Source organism: Gymnogyps californianus, chromosome 4, assembly GCF_018139145.2.
Source record: "Gymnogyps californianus isolate 813 chromosome 4, ASM1813914v2, whole genome shotgun sequence".
Classification (NCBI taxonomy): Eukaryota; Metazoa; Chordata; class Aves; order Accipitriformes; family Cathartidae; genus Gymnogyps; species Gymnogyps californianus.
The window spans coordinates 9,053,825-9,074,113 of NC_059474.1; the positions used below are offsets into that span (position 1 = coordinate 9,053,825).

General features: G+C 45.8%; 1 protein-coding gene across 1 annotated transcript in view; it reads left to right on the top strand.

The window, feature by feature from the left end:
- FGFR3 (fibroblast growth factor receptor 3) overlaps window positions 1-20,289 on the top strand; it is a 57,307-nt gene that overhangs the window by 15,847 nt on the left and 21,171 nt on the right. Inside the window, exons 2-4 of the mRNA XM_050895480.1 lie at window positions 6,332-6,595; window positions 11,019-11,072; window positions 17,135-17,304. Of these exons, the coding sequence (XP_050751437.1) occupies window positions 6,332-6,595; window positions 11,019-11,072; window positions 17,135-17,304 (488 nt within the window). The remainder of the gene's footprint in view (window positions 1-6,331; window positions 6,596-11,018; window positions 11,073-17,134; window positions 17,305-20,289) is intronic.

Consider the following 20,289-nt stretch of genomic DNA (forward strand, 5'->3'; position numbering starts at 1 on the left):
CCCCCTCCCAAGCAAACACATGCAATAGGTGAAAGATAAAGCGGCACCTTCAAATGATGGAGGTAAACCCTTTTTAGACACATTTCTCGATCATGATTTAGGCTTTTAGAGAAGCAACCAGATTTTTGTATTTTTGCTGAGGTGTGAGCCCCATTGAGCAGGGGAGATAACCCAGCTGAACACCACTTCAGGAAATGATGTTGCTTCGGCAAAGCATCCCGTGCTGCTGCAATTGTCAGAGCGAGCCCCTTCTTCCCAGTATAGCTGCAGCCCGACACTGGGAACTGTGCTCCGAGAGGGGTCTTGACCTTGGAGGGGGAGAAAAAGGGGGGAAGAGAGAAGACAGGATATATATTTTATATAATACTTTTTGTTTTATATAATATTATATATAATATCATATACATAAAATACTACATATAATATTATGTATTTTATATATTATATTTTGCTGTGCCAGGCTGGTGATGTGCCCTTTGGGGTGGCAGGGCCATAGCCAGGCAGGGATGCTCTGTCACTGGCACTGTCATGACTGCTGCAGAAAGGAGAGGAAGCTTTGCCTTGCATAAAGCACCGCCAAAAATACACATATAAAAAAATACCCCGTCAGCTCCCTGCAGTGCAGTGAGGGTATGCAGTGACTTTAGGTGAGCTCGCTTTGCTGCCGGGGCTGCTCACTCGATCTTATCTGCCCTGAGAAGGCAGGTACTTGGGTAAGCAGGCAATCCCACCATGTTATCGCACCCACTTCTCAGATTTTATCGTGCCCACCTCTCACGGGGGGCTGCTGCTCCGTGCAGGGCCTGGGGCTGGTTTGGTGGTTTTCAATATTCCCCTGGGGCCTGTCTGCCTCTCTGGGGAGACAGAGGGAACAGGGACATGGCAGGGTGCTCGTGGGGAGGTGGCACTGGCGCTGCCTCTCACCCTTCCTGGCTGCTTTCTAAATTAAGGCAGGTCCCAAATGAACACCGTTCAGCAAGCAAAGTGTTTTATTTCCCTTCTGGGCAACGGAGTTTGCTCTTCCCGGTGCAGAAGTCCCGAGGTGAGGTGGGGAGGCGGCCCCGTCCCACGAGCAGCCCCACAGGTATTGGGAAAAACACTGTTGTGCGGGGTGAATAATACTATGAGCCCCTATGAACACAGGTGGTACACTCCCTTAGAGTAAACCAGGGCTAAGCGTGCATAGACGACACGGCGCTGGTCTGAGCCTGAAGATAGTCTACGTGCTCTTTGCCGTCATGGCCTCGTTCATCCCACCGATGCTGGAGGTTTCCGTATCCCTCCAGCAGTTAGCCACCAACTCGGTGGCTGTGACCATGATCCCCCTGGGAACGGGATACCAAACTCAACAGGAGAAAGCTCTGGCATGGTTGTTGCTCTGTGATCCTATAATATATCCTGTCACGGTGGATTTGGTGCAATAAAATCCATAGAACAAGAAACATTTTCGAATTAACCTGAAGAGAGAAATGCATGGAGTGCTGCTATCTTTCTGCTTGTTAACATGCCAAATACAGCTTGTCCAGCTTGAAAAAGGGAAAATATGATCCACTTAGAAATGAGCCTCTCAGTCCATTCCACCACCGGGCTGTGAAACAATCCCAAAAAGCCTCTCCAGGATTGCCAGGGTTCAAGCTGGGGTGAGGAATATCTTGCTGGAGGTACTGACGGTCAGGTGCCTGAGCCCTCTGTGGTGGGAGTCGCGGTGGGATTTCAGTTGCATGGTGGATGTGCCCCAGCTGCAGGAAGCTCGCAGAAGGAGGAGGAGGAAGAGGATGGGGGAGGCGTGCACCCCACCTGAGCAGTCCCTTGGGAGGGTGCCAAACATTTTGATGTTTGGAAAAGCAGAATCATGGGAAGCTATTCCAGGAGGAAAAACACAGGTGAAGAGAAATAACCGGATGGAGTGTCCTGGAGCCAGGACCCAGCACCCTGCGAGGTGGTGGGGGGCCCCACGGCTCCCCCACCCCAGCGAGCCTCCTGCGGGCACCATGGGCCTTCGCCACCCGGGAGCAGCCCCCATGCTTTCTGCCACAGCACCTGGAAATAGTCCCTGACGCCAAGGAGGGCACCAGCCCAGCTCTAGGTTGGCTTCAAGTTTTTGGGGGCCCGTAAGCAGCCCAGGAATACCCCACCACCCTTCACCTCCTTGTCCTTTTGTGCCTGAAAAATAAATAACTGCGTATCCTCCTGCAGTTCTTGAGGGCTGCCTGTGTTAAAACCAAAATAAAACATTTCCAGGCTCAGCCAGAAACAAGTATTGATGTCTAAGAGGAGCAGACATCTGATGGAAATACTGACACACTTAAGCACTTGGAGCTGTGAACCACACAGAAAGTGAATTATTGCTGGGATGAGCCAAGCAGCTACAGAGATGAAGTATCTTATCCTTATAAGTGAATACATACAAAAGCATTTTAGCATTGCTGGGCCAGCTGCTCCTCATTGTGTAAGGTGCTTCTCAGCTAGTTGCTGCCTTTTTGCTCCTCTGAAGAGCTGAAAAATTGCCTTTCTCTGTAGCATGTTTGCTGTGAGCAGCAGTGATGATGCTGCAAGTGCTGATCTCCATCATAAGCATCTCTTGGTGATTCTCGACTCATTACTGCTTTGGCTAAACTAATGAACGGTTGAATTTTAGTCATATCTTGGGAGCCCACAACCTAGATTGCCTCCTCCTCTCTAAGAACCCATTAAAGCTGCAAACGCATTAATCCCTGCTCTGCTGGCAAGTGATGGAGTGGGCTCCCGTAATCCCTACACGAGTTAACTCCCCAGTAATTTATACCTATATCTACTGTGGCTTTTGGAAAGATGCTGTTAATGTCAGTTAGATCCCAAATGGGAGTTTCCTTTGGGAGCAGGGGGGACCTTTGCAACCTGACTTGCAATAGAAATGCTTTAGGAAAGTTTTAAAGGACTTGTGGGGATAGCTGTTTGCCAGCAGCGAGGATGGTTTTCTTGGGACCCAGGACTGAGATCCAGGAGATGTGTGTTCAGGCCCAGTAAACCCAAAAACCTGCCTCCCTGCAGTGCTGCTTTCCAGTGTGAAGTTTTCTGACTGCCTCAATCAAAGATGTGTGACCAGGTCGAAGAAGCAACCGTGTCGGGAGAGCTCAGTGCCTGCTCACCTGTACTGGTTTCCTTATGATTTAGCAATGGGAGATGCAGGATGAAGAAGGTAGCCAAACCCTTGCCCGTGTCCCCAGGAGGGCTCAGCCCATCTGTGTTAAACCCCTCCCAAGCACAGGCTGCACACACAGCTCCTGCCAGTTTGTTCACACCACGTGGCTGGAGATGTAGACTTCTGCGAGTCAGTCTGATGGCTGGATGCTTGGCCTCAGAGGGGGCAACTTCATGTCTCCTTCATGTCTTGGTGTCTCTTGTTAAGAAGGTGTTGGAAACACCAGGCACGTGCAGCTGGAAGGCAGGAAGGAGGTGCTGGGCTCTGGGCACCCAGTGGGAGACGTGAGCTCTGGTTCCCAGCTTTAAACTCCAGCTGTTCTCAGCATGGAAATAAGAGTGTCTCTGCTTTCGGATTTATCATCGTATTTGAAAGCTATACGAGGAACAATAAGAGTAAAATTTCGTTCTCCAAGGTCACAGTTGGGCAACGTGCTTAAGCACTTAAGTGCATATTTAAGTACTTTGTGGAGGTCTCCAATTTGGGTCCTGTTTATTTTTTAAGCCATAAGCATATAAACTGAAATTTGAAAAACTGTTTAAAGTGAGATTAAAACCATTAGTAACATTTTCCTTTTAGTTCACCACTCCATCTTTCCAGATATTACTCCCAGTCAGTAGGAATAAAGTCACTAGGACTGAACTTTGCATTTAACAGGCATCACATCTGCTGGAGACCAGCTGGGGAGATTGAGGGCAGAGATGCGAAAATAAAGTTGTCAGAAACAAGAGATGATGCTTCTTTCCACAGAAGAAGCTTCAGACCCCAGTTGTTTTGCTCTGAGTCTAAAGTGAATTTCCTCTTTCATTTCAACATTCCCTAATTATGTTTTATAAAAATAGTTTGTCGCTTTGTCATTAACCCAGGTTCATTACGGCTTTCAAAAAAGAGTGATTTCCTTTTAAATGGCTAAACACTACAGTTTGGCTTCTGCTTAGTCTAGGCTTGTTCCTGTTTGGTAGGTTTATGGTACAAAAGCCAAAATATACAAGTCTTGATCATTTGGCAAACAGCTTGGGTAAAACTGTGTATTTTGTATGGAGGGATTGTGCAGCTGTATGGGGTTTGTTTTCCGGTAGATTAAATTAGCAAGAACTTCCATCAGAGTCAACAACCAAAGATCAGTACCCAGTGCTGCAAGTGCAAAGCTGTATACAGGGCTTTTTAATTGGAAGCCAAAGTTGGTACCATTGAAAAAATCCTTATAGTCTAGACTAAGGAAGAAAAAGAACCTGAAAGGAACGGTTAAACCAGAATATTTCTCAACCTTATTTTCCCCAAGGTTATATCCCAGTTGGGAAGAGACCATGGGCGAACACTCAATGTTGCAACAGGTGCTGGTCTGATAGGAAGGAGATGCTGAAGCTCTGTCTTCTTTTTCTTTTTACTAAAAGGATATGCTTTCAGGGAAAATCTTTTCATTAAAAGAAAAAAAAAACCACCCTAAACCTTTGACTGTACAAATACCACAAAATTCTGGCCAAAACCTAAAATATTTGGGTTGGAATTGCTGCCAGGGTATCAGAGGAAAGGTTCTTTGCAACCCCAATGAGTGTGGGCTTTGCCTCCTGCGAGACGATACCTCCCATGAAATACCACATTTTCAGGCCCCCAGGATTCTTTATTTCTACCCTGCAAGGCTGTCGACTGAAAAATTTTTATATTTTTAGTTTTTACATTTCCACAAGATTAAAAACTTGCATGACAAGAAGAGAAAACACATTTTTCTCTTATAACCTGCTCCAACTCTTTCACTTAATGGCAGAAGAGCAGCTTGAAGCCAATGCCACATCCTCAGGTATTCAGAGCTGCTGTAATTGCATTGGTTTCACAGTCAAATTGTAATCTATGAATATGCCTAAGCTGCAAAATTAGGATCTCTATCCATATCTGATTACTATCGGAGATCAACTCAGGCCACCTGGGTTTGGATCATAGGATTAGGTTCAGACCAATCTGTTTTGAATTACTTGTTACTTGCTAATTATGCAATCATAGCACCGAAATGTCATTGTTGTGGAATAGGATCCCCCGTGACATGTATTGTACAAAACCAAGAAGACTCTTATGCCTGGTGGAGCGTACAGTCTCAGAGCTGGTGTAAGCCAGAAGATAGAGATAGGGCAATGCCAAGTGAAAATGTTGGTTAGCATAGATAAGGTGGGGGAGAATGGCAGTCTTGCTGTTGATGTAGCTGGGTTGAGAGCAGCTGTGGAGGGCTAATTCTTCCTTGTTAAACTGGTGTACAGGATGAATAAGCTATTCAATGTCAAGAGTGAGTTTATATGTCGCTAAAATGAGCCTGAGGACCATCAGAGAACCACACTTTCAACATGCCTCATGTTCCTCCATGGGGAGACTTCTGAGCTTGAACCTTTCCTTATGTCATTATCCTATGGTAAAACAAAATTCTCCAGCCCGTGGCAGGGTTCACTGTCATCACTCGTGGAACAAACCGCCACAGCTGGTAGATAGACTGAAGAAATAGGGATTTCCGCTTTCATGCTCAGTCTTTGGTTCTGCGCTTCTTTGTTGCACAGAGAGTAACTCCAGCAGGGAGCTAGTGGTGGGTTCATTTATTGTAGCTATTCCAGCCTGCGTCTTCTGTCCAGCCTTTTCCCTCGTTTCATTCAGCCCACAGAGGTTGCCTTCGGGCCACCCGGAGTCACCTGAGAAATTTGGTTTATCTCCATTTCTGCTGCTTGTATCCCCTCCTTGCTGGGTCTTGCAGGGGTTGTGGACAGAGTCACAGGAATAAAGAAATTGAGATCCAGAGACTGAACTGCGAACTTTTCAGCACGCACATTTTTCTGCTGGATCGCCCCTCCATGCAACATTGGGTGTTGCAGTGGCCCTACGTAGAGGTCCATGCTGTTTGTGATGCGCCTGGTGGGGTGGCCATGTTTTGGTCCCTAGGGGGTTGAAGCCATCCTTGTAGATCAGCCAGAGACGTGACCGTAGTGTGCACAGCTGTCTTTCTGCATTACTACCTGCCTGGGGCAGGCAAGGCTTACCTCTGGCAAGGAGGAGCTCTGGGCACATGGAAGCATTAGTAGGGCAAATATAAGACAATGTTTCTTTTTAAAATGCTCTTTCGTTCTCTGACACCTGCTCTTGTTTACTCATTTCCATTTCTTTCTCCCTTTGCAGAATACTTGAGGAGCGAGACCGCCTTTCTGGAAGAGTTGGTGTTTGGAAGTGGAGATACCATTGAACTTTCCTGTAACACCCAAGGCTCTTCTGTGTCTGTTTTCTGGTTTAAAGATGGTATCGGGATTGCACCTACCAACAGAACTCATATTGGACAAAAACTGTTGAAGATAATCAATGTGTCATATGATGACTCGGGGCTGTACAGTTGCAAGCCAAGGCATTCCAACGAGGTCCTGGGAAACTTTACAGTCAGAGTTACAGGTACGTGCAGAAATACAGCTGTCTCGTTTGGTTTTGGTTTTTGGTTTTTTTTTAATTTTTGCGCCTTCACATGTTCAGCACAGCTGGTGCTTTGCGGTGTTCATCCGTACTTGGTAGGTCTCTACCTCCCTGGTAACTCCTGGTAGTGATTAGACTGACAAAACAAACCAATCGAGGAATGCTTGTGTGTCCATACCAAATGTTAAAGCTTGCTGTTAATACTGAGGGAGACTTAGAAACAGTGCTAGTCAGATTAAACCCCAAATCCCCCTTAACACTCAAATAGATGCAATGCTACGTGTGCCTTTGAAGTCTTTTGTGAGTGAGTGAACTATGGCTCAGCGAGGTTAAGTGACTTCTTCCACTTTATGTGACAAATCAGTGGCAAAATTGCATGTAAAAGCTGGAGGTTTCTGAAAACTCTTTTCCCGTTGTAGCTGATAAATCTTTTCCCTCCATCCCAGTTATCACAAATTACTAGTTTGTTTAGGAAGTAGCTTATTTGTAACTACGTATATCTCAAATATGTGCTTCATCAAAGGTACTTACTGGGATTCATATGTTGCAAATAAGTGCTGTGTTAGCAAAGCACATGCTGTCATTTGCTTGGCCATATTTTCCGCGATTAGGACAGTAGGACAGAACAGCTACAAGCTGTCCAAGCCTGGATCACTGAACAGAGAGTGCCAGAAAAATCTGCTGTTCCCAGATAGCTAACCGCTGACACTAAGATCATCTCCATGATTTCAGGCTGCTGCACTGGTAGATGAATACTCATGACTGTGAGCAGATAGAAAGCCTCCTGATCACACAGATTAAAAGCCTGAATTTTCAGAAGAATTAACCCCTTGTGGATCTAAGGTTTTGAAAACTTTCCTTTGCCCTTGCACTGTTGGAGCTTTTTCAAGCATCCCTGAACAGTAGGTCCTTGCCTCCAAAAGTTGAGTTCCCTCAAAAAGTAAGGGGCTCTGTCTGAAAACCAAACACAGAGATGTTTGTGATTGTAAATCACATCCACTCCATAAAGAGCTTTCTTGTGCCAGAAATAGGATGTTTAAGTGAGAGAATCAAACCATCGTGAGAATAAAAGCTCGTTTCAGCAAGCCTTCACCAACATCTGCTTTTCATTGAACGTTACTGGAGATTGCTGTGAATGCTTCAAGGTCATATCAATTAAATGGTTAAAGAAGTATTTGGCCCTTGAAAGGCTTTCTTTAACTAGGTACGATTATTGGAACTATCCAAGGAACTGCAGGTTGTTAGAAACGTTACTCTTTTTTTTTTTAAGTGACATTAAAATGCTTTTGAGTTCAAGGGGCAGCAGGGAGGCAGAAGAGGGCAGCTGGTTACACGCTCAAATGAAACAGCTGCCAGCCCCAAAAGTTCGTAAAGTGAGAAATTGTTTTTAATAGTGGAAGGGCTGATAATCCTCTGCTTTTAAAAAGTTTAAGCCCCTGTGTTTTTCCTCTTCTCTAATAATAGCTAATAACAGCTTAAGAACAAGCGAGTAACCTGAACCTGCTTTCTGACAGCATTATGAGTCTTTGATTCTATTAGCCCACTGTCATTACCACCAAAGTGCTGGTAATGTGGGAGTCTCCATTTTAGCTGTCAGCAGCACTTGTTTTAAACTTTGAAGCCCTGCTTTATGTGGCAATAGTGGCGCCTCTCGTATGCTCAGATATTTCTTCATAATTAGTATTGATCACTCAGCGTGGCACTGCGGAGATGCGATTGTTATCAGAGATTTGTGGTTTGTGTTCCCACTTCTTAAAGGTAACGCCAGCGATTAGCTCCGGTATCTGGTCGGGTGTATATGTGGATATCTAATGTTCACGGCTGGAGTTGTTCTCTGCGTTAAACTGGTTCAAATTTGTACTAACAAACTGGAATTGCTCTGATCTGTATTCTTAAGTGAGCAAAACTAGGCTAGGTATATTCAGAATAGCTGATATACATGTAAGTCCCATTTTGAGAGGTGCTTCCAGATTCTAGGAGCATATCAGGATTTTCCTACGTGGGGCCATGAGTTTTGAGTCTGCAACAAATTGGCTCTTCTGCAGCGACTCTCAGTGTGCACAGTGAGAAGCTTGATGCTGAAGGTAGAGCAAGGAAATGCCGGAGCTGCATTTCAGGGTTGAAAACCAGGTTGGTTAATAGCAGGGTTTGATCTCTTTAAAATGCCTCCCTTGACAGACATGGGCTTGAGTGTTTTGCTAGTTTACAAAAAGAAACGTACTGTCCTCTTAAAACCTGAGCACTTGAAGAGGATCACAAATAGAGGCTGCATGCCCAAACTGATCTCCAGCCCTGTTGGCAGAAGCTCCATTTCTGCAATCATTTCATACACAGAACAGCCTTTGGATTTAGTGGCTGAGCAGCACCCCTGTGACGAGGACGGACTGCAGACTGGTACCAGCGAAAAGAGCTTTCAAAATACCCAAGACTAAGCTCTTCAAAACAGGTGACTAAAAAAATTAAGCCCCTTTCCTTTCATAATTAAAACCCTTTTGAGAATAGCATCTAGCAGTTCTTGCTGATGCCAATACTCGTCAACTTCTGAAAAGGGTTGCTATTTTAGTAAATGATTAAAAAATAGCTTACAAATTTTTAGTCATCTTTTCAAAAATGTGATGTTTTAGTAACCTGAATAGGGCAGTAGCTCTGAACATGGGATATTTGGTCTTAAAACCTAAGCTGCATCTCTCATCTGAAACACAAGCAAGGTCAAAGACTCTTCCCTCAATCTTGTGAAAATGTTTTTTAATTGGTTTAAAAATTGATTCTGCTCCTCTGGTCACGATTGGTTCATTGGAAACGAGAAGTAAACTATAATCACATGTTAATATATGGGTAACCAAATCTGAGAGTTCAGGGCTGAGAATGTGCTGGTTTCTCTGTCGATGCTGGTGGGTATTTGGCTCGGTTCCTGCCTTCGCTGGGACTTGAGTAAACCTGCTGGTTCAGCCAAAACACCTAAACATCCACTTCACTTTCAGCAAGCCCCGTGGCATTTCCCTAGTTCTGCTGCCAGCAGGACCTCAACTGTGGATTTGCAGTTAGGTACGTGTTTGAAGTCTTCCTTGAGACTTTGCCAAAGAGAAGGTGCAAAGCGCGATGCACCACTGCAGTCTAAAGCAGGGAGACAATTCCTGTGTTACTTGCTCCTGTAGATGGTGAATGTGTCTGGAAAGTCCTTCCAGATTCTGCAGAGAGGTAGTATTTGTTGTTACCTTTCTCTTACCTTTTTTTTTCCCTTCCTTTTTTTTCCCCTCTTTTTTCCTTTTTTTTTTCCATTTTTACCTCCACTGAGCTGGTCAGAGAATGGCAGAAAACTCAAGTGCATCTTGAAATGAAGGAGGTTCTGCCTGGCTTGGTCTAAAGTAGTGCTTTATATTTCTGGCCACATGTTGAACACTCATGAAGTTTCCTATTTTCTAGTGTTTAAGGCCACGTTCTTTTACCGCTGTCTCAGAATATAACGGCTACTGAGTTGTTAGCATTTTGCCTTTATTTAAAAAAGAAACTCCTGGAGATTATATGAAGTCAGTGATGCTAAATTTCCCAACACTGAATTGTACTCAGTCGTGTAAACTAAATGAAACACTAAGCTGCTGTTTTGTAATGGGATTTACATTTACAGTAGTCGTTTGGTGGGGGGAAGAGGGACTGAGACTTCATTGTAGACAGCTTGGAGAAGGTGAGATGTTAGACCACATTAAGAGAAACAGTTCAGGATGTTTTGGAGAGATACAGATGGAAAATTCCCACCTGTTAACCTGTATTCAGTTACAGCCTCGAGGTGCCTCTGTAGGAGGAATATAACCAAAGGGAACTGGTTCACAGAGTAGCCATCAAAATGTCGATCGAGAGAGAGGTTTGATTGCAAGGGGAAGTTTTAAAAGCTTTGCTCTTGAGTGGTTGAGCAAGGAGTTAACGAGGGGAGACGTGGCAGGGGTGTATTGAGTTAAAAGAAAAATGCAGGGAAAGTGAATTAGAAATGCTGACCTGTCATTTTGAGACTTGGTGAAATAAAAAGTCTTCAGAGTGAATGCTGGAGGGAAAAAAAGCGGGGGAGAGCTTGTTCTGCAAAAAGAAACTTCCCCTTTTGGAATTGCTTTTGTATTTATGAGGAGAAGAGCACTTCACACAGGGAGAAGTATTTGGCATTGGACCCTGTTCTCTGGGGGCAGAGCACTGGCAAACTCATGACACCTCTCTCCCAGTTCAGAAAGCTTCTGGCCAGTTGTCCCTGGCCCAGCAGCGTGGGAGGGACGGGCTGGTGGAGCTGCAGGGAAGGGTGACCCATCACTTGGATGTCCTCCCTCGCTGGAGCCCACTGTGGCACCAACAGCCTCATTCAATGTGGTGTCCCCGCGTGCCATCCTCTTTCTGCTTCACTTCTTTCTCCTTTTCCTCCTAGATTCCCCTTCGTCGGGTGATGATGAAGATGATGACGATGAGTCAGAAGATACAGGTAATTTGTTTTTCTGGGATACAGAAGCCTTTTCTTTCAAAGAGATGTGGCTCCCAGGCAGAGCAGCTCATCCGGATGTTCGCCTGGTTGGACGGCAGCTATTTCTCCGTGTTGAAATCAGTGACCTTAGGATGGTACCATGATGATGTTTATCTAAAAATTTAGAAATAGCTGCCAGAGTGGTATCGCTGCTATAATATCCTACAGCAGCAGTAGCGTAATTTTTTTTTTGGAGGCTTGATTCTGCAAATCTATGCTAGCTTGATGAGCTAGAGTTACAAATTCTCCTTGCATGTAAATCCAGACAAACCCACTTATATTTTTTTTTTACTACACTGATGTTACACCAGTTTTATACCATTGCAAACCTTGGCCTGCTTTATTTTCAGCTGTTTTGGTTCTGGTCCTTACTAGCATCTTGGCTGGAGTCAGAGCACAAAATTTACGCTAGCCAAGGGCCAAATGTACTGATGCCGTAAGCGGGAGCAACCCCTTTGGCTTTACTGGCTTTTTGTTCACTCACGTGGGGAAGGGAGCCCCAGAACGGAGCCTCTCGGTGCTTTTACTCTGAATCTCTTTCAATCCCAGTGCTTGTTTCTTTAAGTGCAATAGCATTAATCAGGATCATTACATGGTTCAGAGGCGATAGTGTTGTGTTTCATTATGCTCTTTATATTTCTGCAAAGCGAGCTGCCTGTGTGTATGTGTTTTTAATAAATAAATGTCTTGCATTTGAACTCCCAATCAGCTATGTACATTGGCAGAAGTTCAACATGACTGGAAAATTTCTCCTGCCCATAGCGTTGGACATGCAGGACTCTTTAAAACAGGTCTACCACTGTAATAAATTCATACCACTGTGTCGGGCAGTATGTGGACAGCAATGGTGAGTTACGGTGCCAGGCGACCCATCAGCAGCAGTTAGTGGTTTTCTCATAGCTTCTAATTAAGGGCAGGATCCTGCGAGGTGACGAGAACCTTTGCAGAGGTGCTCAGGGCTCCTGATGCCTGCTGAAGCCTGGTAGAGGCATAGGGCGGGTCAGGTTTGGTCAGGATTTGTTCCTACTGCAGAGCAGCTTCTGATGAGCACAATTAATCGTTCTGTGCTTTTTTTAATGTGGTTTGTAGTAAACTCCATCTCTTAGCAACAGGTATCACAAAACATCAGCTGGTTTATGGTACAGAAAGACACGTCTTTCTTCACTGAAAACGAAAACACACGTTTCGCCACATGTATTTATAGCCTGTATTCTGGGTCTTCTTGACTTCAAGGCTGTCTCTTTTTTTAGACCCGAAGGTAATGACTGGCTTTGCTTAAAGGTCTCGTTATAAAAACTTGGATTCTCTTCTGCTTTAAAAACGGTTGATTAGCTTAATGTGCCAGCACAGTGAAACTTCATGGTGTGTCGTGATGTGGATGTGCTTTATGGTGTTTTGTTTGACGTCAAACCCTCCGCTTAACCTTCACAGATCTTCTCTTGAGTCTGGGGAGCCATGTTGTTAACCCTGGCACCACCACCACTGGGACATCCCACTGGGGACAGGGGCTGCAGGACCATCCCAGGCAGGCCAAGACGTGGGTGTAGCCAGTGCCATGTCCTATGGACAGCCCAAAGACCTGTGTCCTCCATCTCTTGTGGCAAAAAGATACCCTACTAATGAGGTGTATGAGCCCCTGCTTGGCCATCAGACATAGCCATGGTCAGTAGTTAGAGGAGTGAAGTCAATAAACACGCTTGCATGCAAAAGAAAAAGATAACTGATAGTTACTCATATTTAGGGGGAGGTAATCCATCCAGGACTGGCTCATTGCATGTTGCCAAATTGCACATCACTGAATAAAAACCTCGTCTCCTGGCCCCTGGTGATGATAAGTTAATTTTCTGGCTTAATTGTGGTGTTCAAGAGTTTCTTATCCTCATATTTATAGAGAAGAGCTTGGAGACCTGATTCCAATAGCGTCATGAGTTTGAAGCCAATCTTGTTAATTTTAGGGTTTTGACCCAAAGTGGTTGAACGACAGGAGCTGGAAATACCAAAGCAAGAGAACAAGAGGAAGTATGTCCTAAAATAAAAGAATATTTGGTGCAAAAACTCTTGGAGAGCACGGAGACAGGCCCTCCACGTGGAGTGTCCTGCTCTGCGCACCCTCCTTTAAGCATCCTCTCCTAAGGGCAGTACAGAAATGGGGCAGGATGGGCAGCAGAAAAGAAGAAAGAGGAACTTCAGCAGCTTCAAATCAGCGGCTTGTTTGTTGCAGCCTTGTCACAAACGGTGATCTGCCTTTGCAAAAAGAGGCTTTCCAATACCCCTGTTCTCTACAGCTGTTTTTCCTGGCCCTGAAACAAAAACAAAACTCCCTTTTCACACACTGCTCTTCTGCCCCAGTGCTCCCTACCCCTCTGTATCTGTTTGTTTGGAGCCCCCGCTGTGTAGCCCCAGCACCTTCAAAGAGCCCCTATAATCTCCAATTAAATCTGGCTGTGTACTCGGAGGCATCAGCTGGGGAAATTACACAATTAGGGTTGATTCTGTCTGCCGCAGAATTTTGTGGCAGCTCCTAATTGCTAAATGAGCGCTCGGCTGTATTAATTATTCCAAGTATCGCTCTCGGGTTTTTTTAATTGGTCATTCCAGTCGGATGGGTGGCCGCTGTCTTTGACGAACAAAATGGACCGTCGGGCTTAGTGTTTGATGATGGGAAAGGGCTGGTGATAATGTTTGTGGGTCCCTTTTTTTTTCACACCTGCACATGCAAAATCATTGCTCGTAATTAATTTAGAGAGAGCGGGTCTAGAAATTTTTCCTGTCTTTCATCCTCCCTCCTTTCTCGCTCTGGAACTTTGCAAGCTTTGCTTGAAAAGAAGAGTTAGCAACATTTTCACCCCCTTAAAAAGTGGTAATGAAAGGACTCTGGAGGCACAGCAAACCGAAAGCAGCGATGTTTTGTTCGCTGCTCCTGCGAGTGAGAGCAAAGGCACTGTTTTCAATGCGTAGACACTTTCTTCCAGTTCCAGTTTGACTTGAGAGTGATGCCCTGGTGGTTTGAATTTTGGCACGTTAATCCAGGGGTGCCCAGTCCTGGCGAGCCCCGAATCGCATGGAAGAGCACCCAAACGGAGGGGAGGCACTCGGGGAAGAAGCCACGTCTAATTGCAGGAGGGAGGAGCGGATCCTGCCTTTGCTCCATATGGAGAATATCCCCAGCTGGAAACTTTCCTGGGCCCCATCTTGCTCCTCTCTGATGTCCAATGGCAAAATCCCCCTTGGCTTCAGTGGCAAAATTTGCAGCCAGTAGGTTGATAGGTCTCCTGTGAGATTCAAACTCATCTTTTGAGTGAGAGAACATGGTGAAACATCACCCGGCAGCACACGCAGCTAGTGTGGAAAGGGGAAAACGCCCCAAAAGCACAGCACAAGGAGGAGCCCGGTCCTGGTGGGGCGGCCGTGCGATCTAGTTACACCCCCATGCCCGGGTGAGTGTCACAGACACCATAAAATGGGATTTATTGTAGGCAGATACGTTAATCAAACAACAAACAGCAGGTTATTCGGCTGCCCTTCTTAGCGGCGGCGAAGGTGGACTTTTCCATCCGTGCCTGGCCTTTCCCTGAACTCTCCCCCGTAGCCCCGTTAACCTCCTGTAAAGTCCCCGGGAAATCAGAGTGCGTTGCCAAAAGGAAGCGTTCGGCCAGAAAATAGCCCGTGCTTCAGAAACCAGGGACCAGATGTCTCCCAACATGGTTTCTGCAGCTCCTTCCTCTTCAGCCTTCCCACCACCCCAACTGTCCTCCAGATTCACCCCCCTGCTGCTGCCTGGGCTTTTGCCCAGCTTTTGCTTGGTTTCTGCCCTTCCTATGCGTGCGATAGCAGCGTCTTCCTTTACCATCAAGCTCTTCCTTTAGGGGTTGCACCCACTCTTCTAACATTTTTTGGAATATTCCCCCTTTTTGCACAGTTCTACCGTTTTTCTAAGCGCAGATGTTGGAAGGTAGATGGCTACATGATGTCCCGCTTTAGCCCACGTTATCACATAGCATTTGAGGCCTCTCCTGGATGTGCCATGTGTTTACAGCAAAGTTCGTAGCCGGGATTTTGCAGGAGCACGGGAATTGAAGGGATTCCTCCTTTTGCTTTTGTTTCTGCCAGCTGTACTCCTGCTCTGGTGCCATCCCGGCAAGAAAAGGGCCTTAAGCAGTTTTGTTGTTTAAAAAATGAGGCGTACGCGGCATGGGTGAGCACCAGATCCCTCTGATATGTGGAGCTGACTCTGATAGGCATCGCGGCGCATTGTGCAAGGCAGTCTGAGGGCAGATGCAAGCCCTCAGTATTGGATTTCCCTCACTGGGACGGCATTACTGAGGCACCTACATCCAGCCGTTCGGCTGCAGAGGTGTGAAAGCAGATGAGACATGAGAGCAACGCACCCGGTGGGGCCGTCTCCAGCAAATGGAGGGCCTCCTGGATGTAGCTCCTGACATCCAGTTCCTCACGGCCAGGTGGGCTTCACAAGGAGCCACGGGGAGAGGGGACCATGTGGAGAGTGTTAGCAGGTACTAAAAATGGGTGGTTGCATGGATTGCCTTGGCTGAGCTATGTGACCTTGCCTGCAAAATCCTTGGAGCTGAAATGCAGCAGGGAGCCTGCGTGGGGGACACTGGGGACTTAGACCAAGGTGGGGTCATCACTGACTTACCTGGAATTGCAGTGGGATGGGTCTTGTGGAGCCAAACACGTCAGGGCTAAGTACATCGGGGAGTGCTGGAGAAAGGGAGCAGCTCGGGTGCATCTCAGAGGGATGCAACAAGAGGGAAAACTTTGTACACCCTTGTCATTAAGGGGAAGGGAATGCACAGGCTTCAGAGTAGCACTGAAGTGGGGCTGTGATGCTCTGTGGTGTTTCTGAGCATCGTCACCGCTGCGGGAGAGGCCAGCAGCGATGCTTTCCCGACAGCTTTGGCAGCCATCGTGTTCTCCAAGGCGGTTCTTGAAGGACCAGCACCTTCAGTTTGTCTTGGCCAGAAGCACACAGGTCTCTGCGACCGGTGGGTTTGGGTACTCTGTGTCTGTGGGTGCTTCCTTCCCATCTGGAGGAGATGCCGGTTACACTCCTTGGCCTCCTCTTGGCTATTTTGCAGCCCAAACACTGTCTGTCCCCATCTCACTTCAGCCTCGGTGTGGAGCATGGAGCTGAGGGGCTGGATGTGGCCCCCAGCATGGCGGGGGAAACACCTCACGTGCAGCTCTGCAGTGTTTCCTTAAGCAGAAATGAAAGCTTGGGAGGCTTTTTTTAAAAACTTTCTCTTTCTTTCTTCCCGGTATAATGAGTTTGCTGCTGCTGCTGCCTTAATTTGGAGTTAATATGTAATGTTTGTAACACAGCCAAGAAACATTGCTGTACTTGAGGCAGATTATAAAAAGTATCTCATGCTAACACTGGTGTTTTAAAACTTATCCCTGTTCAAAGGTAACATGAATCTTTAAAACTAAAATCACTTGTGCTTAAAGAACATAAACATGATAAACCAGTTTGGCACTGGCTTTTTTTTCCTTTCCTTCCCTTAAGGAGGCTACACTACATTTGTGCTCACTGAGAAGCAAAATTTTCCAGTGCACTCAGCTAACACTTTTTCTCTGTTCCTTGCTGGCCCATCAACATTTTTTTACAGTTCCAACATCTTTCTGCTGTTCATGCTTCTTGGCTACTATTGTCCCGAAGGTACATCTGTATCTTTTTACATGCTGAGGCCAGATTCTCATCCTGATCTGGGATAACTCTCCCTGTTGATTTAAAAGCAGCTACTCTAGATTTATACCGGCATTACCGAGACGAGAACCTGGTCATGAACCTTTCATCACAAACCTAAAATGCAAACACCCTGTCTACGTCTATGAGAGTCATTTAGCTGGAAAGCATTTCTGTGTCATTTATCTTAACTGCAGCAGGTAGCAATTTAACTGTCACTCCGCACATGCCAAAGCCTCCTCAAATGCATCTGCTCACCAGCTGATATCCTCTGCGGCAGAAATGGGCCTGTTAAACTTGGTCTTTCCTTTCTCAGGTGTCCCTTTCTGGACCCGGCCAGATAAGATGGAGAAGAAACTGCTGGCAGTTCCTGCCGCCAACACCGTTCGCTTCCGATGTCCGGCAGGTGGAAACCCAACTCCTTCCATCTACTGGCTGAAAAATGGCAAGGAGTTCAAAGGAGAGCATAGGATTGGGGGCATCAAGGTAAGGCCTTGCTTTGAATCTCTGTTTTTGTCAGGAGTTTTCTACCAACTGTAGAAAATTGTATTTCACAGTGATTGACATTGGTATCACAATCCCAACTGCGTGGGAATGGGGGTGTTTCTTGCAGCCTTAGCAATTGCTCGACACCAAAGTATTAAAAAGTGCTGCTTTCCCTTGGAATTGAGGGCTAATTCCCTCTGGGTTTGTCTACAGTGGTCTTTCAGGGAGTAGGTAAAAATGAGGCTGGGTTTATGGTTGTGTTGCGGACAGTGATGAGAAAGCAGGAGCAGAAACTTCTGTCCTAATTTCTGGAGATCAGCCCAGTGCGTTGAGACGTGTTAGACTGAGCCGGAGCTACTCCCAGCTTTCAAGGAAAACGGACTGCATCCTTTGAAGGTGTAGAAAGGACCTCACCAAAGAGCTGGACTGTCGTGCTGGTGGTCATTAACATTCTTGTGGTATAAATCACTGACCCTCGGTCAAGTGTTGGATTCCCTTGTAGCCAGAGTAATAGCATCTGCTCCTTGGCTGCTTTCTTCTCCCTCCTTCCTTTCTACCATAAGGTGTTCTGGAAAATGCTCTGGCTTGCGTTTATAGGTACAGCTGAGGGACACAAAAACCCACTGCACTCCAACGATTTAATTAGCCGGAAGTTTCTGTGCTACTGTATATGACGAATTATGGCAGGATTTTAACAGGAAAATCAGCTCTTCTCTGATTTCACTTTGTCCCCTTGAGGTCACAGTCAGACTCCTTTCTGGTTTTATCTGGGGAGAATAAAGCTGGCAGCAGCTGATTATAACAAGATCAGCGTAGCAGGAAGGACTCCTGAGCAGCGATTTTTGACTGCACTCTGCCAGCCCTGGCACATCCCTGGGCTACTGCTAAGGAGAGAAGGTGATTTTTAGGAAGGCGCCTTCATCAGTACCCTGAATAGCTCTGTGCTGATGCCTACCACATCTGTAGTGTTTTGAAAGGGGGCTAGGCATGCAAAGCGTGCCGGGCTCCAGAAACCAGAAGAGGATTCAAAGAAGTCTTCCCTCCCTGCAGTTTTGGGCTGTTTCTTTCCTGTTAGCTCAGACCCATTCCTGAAAGAGCCTTTTGTGATTGCTTCAGTGAAGCCTTTGAAGCTCCCTCCTCAGTCCTGTCCCTGCTCCAGCCTGGACGAGGCTGAGGACACGCTCAGGTTTGGATCTTCTGAAACATTAAGGAGGGAAAAGAAGTGGGGAAGCAACTCCTGTGGGTAAACAGCCTTTCGGCAGATAACATTCACAAAGCACAAGCATCTTTTACTAATTGCAGGCTGTAAGGATCATCATGAAATGTTTTCAGGCTTGCGTGCGCCATTCAAACGGCTTTTTACAAAACTATGTGACATCAGCTGCACTAAATTATGCTTGCAGAATAAAATCTAAAGCTGAAAGCAATTCCCCTACCCACTTCCCAGTGGTTTTAATCTATCCTTGAGTTTAAATTGACACGTTTCATCCTCTGCAACACGGTAGTGAGTCTTTGGCATCGCTGTGCTTTGTTTCTCTAGGGGCACCTTCCAGCAACAAGCCAATGCTTAAAAGAGCTATTGAAGGCAATGTCAGGCCAATTACAGCAAGATTGGTTTAAACTCTCTGTCTAGGTGTAGTGCTTTGTCCCTTTCTTGATATAAAGACATCTTTCTCTGTAATTTTCCTTCCCTTATTTGCTTGCTTCTGCTCTTGAGCCGCGGTTAGAGGTAAGTAGTCTAATGTAAATCTCATCCAGTATAAATATACTGATAGATATCAGCTGAGATTTGAACCAGAAAAAGAGATTGAAAACCTGCTCGGTATCTCATGTATTTAAGATTTAAATTCCCTGTTACAACTTCAAAACAGGATTAGGCAGCTTGAAAAGAAGAGGCAAGATCCAGATCTGGCAGAGTTTGGTTGGCTTACTCATCTCGAGATCTGGTCTTAACCCAGAAATCCTTGAGCTGGGAATGTTCTCATTTGTTTTCAGTGTGTGGAAGAGTTTAAATGTTGATTGTGAAAGGCCTGTGGTCAGCAGATGAAAGCTGACCACTCTTCCACTTCCGCCTCTTGCAAATGGCATTTAGATCCCATGTGATTGCCCGGTGTAAAGCCTGCAAGAGAGAAGGGTGAGTGTTGAAAACATGAAGTGCAGGCTAACCTAGTTTTGTTACAGTTCATCCTTAACTGGTAAAGAAGAGAAATTCATATGACTTATCATATGAAATTTCCCAAAGAGCATTAATGGTTAAATCCTTGTTGGAATCTCTAATATCGTAAGCCTGTGTGTGTTAAATGACCCTAGAAGGGAAGATTGAGGGGAGGGGAGATAGAGGATTATCCCTTCCCCAGACCATTGCACTAACTTGCATACCAGTCTGGCAAACACGGAATGAGGTTCCAAGTGTGTCTGCAAATGTTTGTTTCACGAGGAGCCAAGAATGACAACACCAAATAAACTAGAGGGATTTCCAGTATCTCACCCACTTGACTAATGCCTGCACTAAGTCACTTCATGTTTCTAGTGTTTTATCGAGTGCGGCGACTATCCTAACTTGGGAACGTCCCTTTTTATTATCCTTTAAATCTAAACGCCAGTCTCAACCTACAAAAACCTATCTTGTTGCTTCTAGAAGAGTTTCCAAACAAGTTCTGCCCCATGAGTCTGTGCCCCCCAGGTTCTCCTCTCTGTTCAGAGTCCAAAGTCCCTGTCACAAACCTGACAAAGAGAAATTCTTTGAAAGTGTCATAAAAGTGTCTTTGAAAGTGCGTCCTAAGTAAAACACTTAATTTGGACCTGATTTTGTAATACAGGTCAGACTAGGGAGTCATCCATGTATCTGGAGCCCCACTTCCTTGGAGTAGCTCCTAGGGGTTCCAGACGCAAATGCTTTGCAATGCTAAAAAGTGGATTAAAAGAAGTCTTTAGACACAACTATGAGACAAGCCAGTATGGAAATGAGCCACTGAGCAGCCACAA